Here is a 2,161-nt window from a genome sequence, read left to right as displayed (position 1 = left end):
GGTGTAACGATACACTGGGCCAATCAGAGGATACCATATCCGTGTCTCATGACCAATCAAATGACGACTTTCGGTAATTCTGACACTGTATGAGCTTGGCCTTAACTTGCTCTGCAGTAAACGCCTTCTTTCTGCCAACTCTGTCCTTGTTCCTACTTGCAACCGTGACTTCGCAAGAGCAAGGACCCGGCGAATGGTGGAAATGTGACCTCTCGAAGGATGGCCTCGCGCTCGTCGTCGGCGAGGTTGCGTCTTTTGATTGGCATTTCAAGAATGTTGGTAGTTGAGTGTGTATGTTATATATGAATATTTGTATACAAGATTTTGAACGCAGGTAATGGCGTCATCTCTTTAGATCCCCTGCTCATTGTTGCATCCACGGCGAGCTCTTGGTGCGCTTGTACTCAAGATCCAATCATAGCAGTGCATTTCGATTCGAGGCAGGTGACACCATGTTTTCAATTTTACTTCTGAATATAATGACGTGCCCCTCCTCAAACTCGCCCACTTATTTTGGAACAATGGGAGTATATTGTTGGCATCATCCCCCAAACTTAATAAGGTTTCGAGGTTTCGATCTCCGGAGAAGTCACTACTACACTAGTGTATTCCGCAAAGTGCTATGGAGATCTTATGTATTCACTTACTTATCCAATGCACATGTTCCTACGCCCGACCGTAATTATGCCACACATGTCAAACGCCATGTCAATCGTTTGGATTGGCAAAAATTTGGCATGACATGATTTGATTGGCTCAGGCAGTTCTTTAATCAATTCACCTAAGACATTCGATTCTCCCTAGGGCTCCAGTTTCGAATCGATTTGACATTATCTTCCATTGACAGAATGGATTTGCGTGCTTCAATATCGCGAATCCTGCGGCGCTACATTAACATGCTGCACCATAATGGTTATTCATCAAATTAACGATGTTTACCACAAACACTACACGAGCGAGTCTGGCCTTCCATAACCAAGTCGGTTGTATGTTCAACTAAGTGGGTGTACGTGGGCCATGTCGCTTTCATTATGGCACGCGCAAGCTTGACTTACTTCGGCAAGTACGGTTCAATGAAGGCACGAGCAGCGCTAGCGCGTTCATAGATACCTGGCAAGCCGCGCAGACCACAGCCAAAGCCCCAGCTGACCAGCCCCACCAAGCGCACGGTACCGTTTTCTTCGATGGTCAACGGTCCCCCCGAGTCGTGTTGGCACGCGTCTTCTCCTTCCACCCCTCCAGCACCCAACATCGTATCATTCACTAGATAGGGGAGCAAAGCAGCCGAGGCCCTGGTGTTGTCCCAGGTCGTGACGTTGAGCTCCTTGAGTACTTGCGATTTGGGGCCACCTCTCTTGACGTGTCCCCAGCCGCGTACCCAAGTGTCCACCCCCGCCGGAACGAATTCAAACGACACCGGCACAGGTTGGATGGTCGTGATGTTGCGGTCCAAGATTACGATGCCCACGTCGGTGCCATTGGGGTGTTTGATTTCCTGGGTGACATTGGCCAGTTCTCCGTCGGCAAAACCGGTTAAATAGTGCGTGCCCACGACCACAGAAGTTAGACCTATGTTCAAACAATGCGCCGCTGTCAAAACGACATTGGGGGCGATCAGACTGCCGCCGCACTCGGTCACATTATTGGGCGACTTCTTGAGCCCGGCCACATAACGGTGCTGGCCGAATTGGGCTTCCTGGCCGCCGAGGATTTCGAAACCGTCTTCAGGGGCCTCATTGCCCCAAGCGACCTTAGGTGGGACAATTTGGTCTTGAGCCCAGGCAGCGACGGCCACGGTCAAAGCGAGAAGGAGTGCGAACTTCATGGTGGAAATTGGAAAATGAATGGTATTTCATCTAGAGCCAAGTCAATCCTATCGTTAACGTCAGATTGGGATTGCACTACCAAGGTTTACCAAATGGATGGTTGGGATGCGTACAGCATACATACATGCACTCACGCACCTCTTGTCATTAAGTCAACTTTGGCGTCGTAAATATCCAACAGCGTGGCCGACATTCTTGCCAGAAAAACCCGCTAACAGTTACTATGTCGCACTTTCAAAGGATGAAGGATCTTAACACTTGCAATACCATAGGAATGATATACTGATATACTGCATGACATATGATCGTACTATCCGCATACGCTTACAGTGGTA

General features: G+C 49.0%; 1 protein-coding gene across 1 annotated transcript; it reads right to left on the bottom strand.

Moving 5' to 3' along the window:
* Nucleotides 1-1,051: 1,051 nt before the first annotated feature.
* Nucleotides 1,052-1,825, bottom strand: H257_18381 (hypothetical protein; the record flags this gene model as incomplete). Its single annotated transcript, XM_009847423.1, has 1 exon — nucleotides 1,052-1,825. The coding sequence occupies one exon, from the start codon at nucleotides 1,823-1,825 to the stop codon at nucleotides 1,052-1,054; it is 774 nt and encodes a 257-aa protein (XP_009845725.1).
* Nucleotides 1,826-2,161: the final 336 nt, after the last annotated feature.

The sequence above is a fragment of the Aphanomyces astaci genome (assembly GCF_000520075.1).
Source record: "Aphanomyces astaci strain APO3 unplaced genomic scaffold supercont1.158, whole genome shotgun sequence".
NCBI lineage: Eukaryota > Oomycota > Saprolegniomycetes > Saprolegniales > Verrucalvaceae > Aphanomyces > Aphanomyces astaci.
The sequence above is the reverse complement of the archived record's forward strand: the minus strand, read 5'-3'. Positions and strand labels throughout refer to the sequence as shown.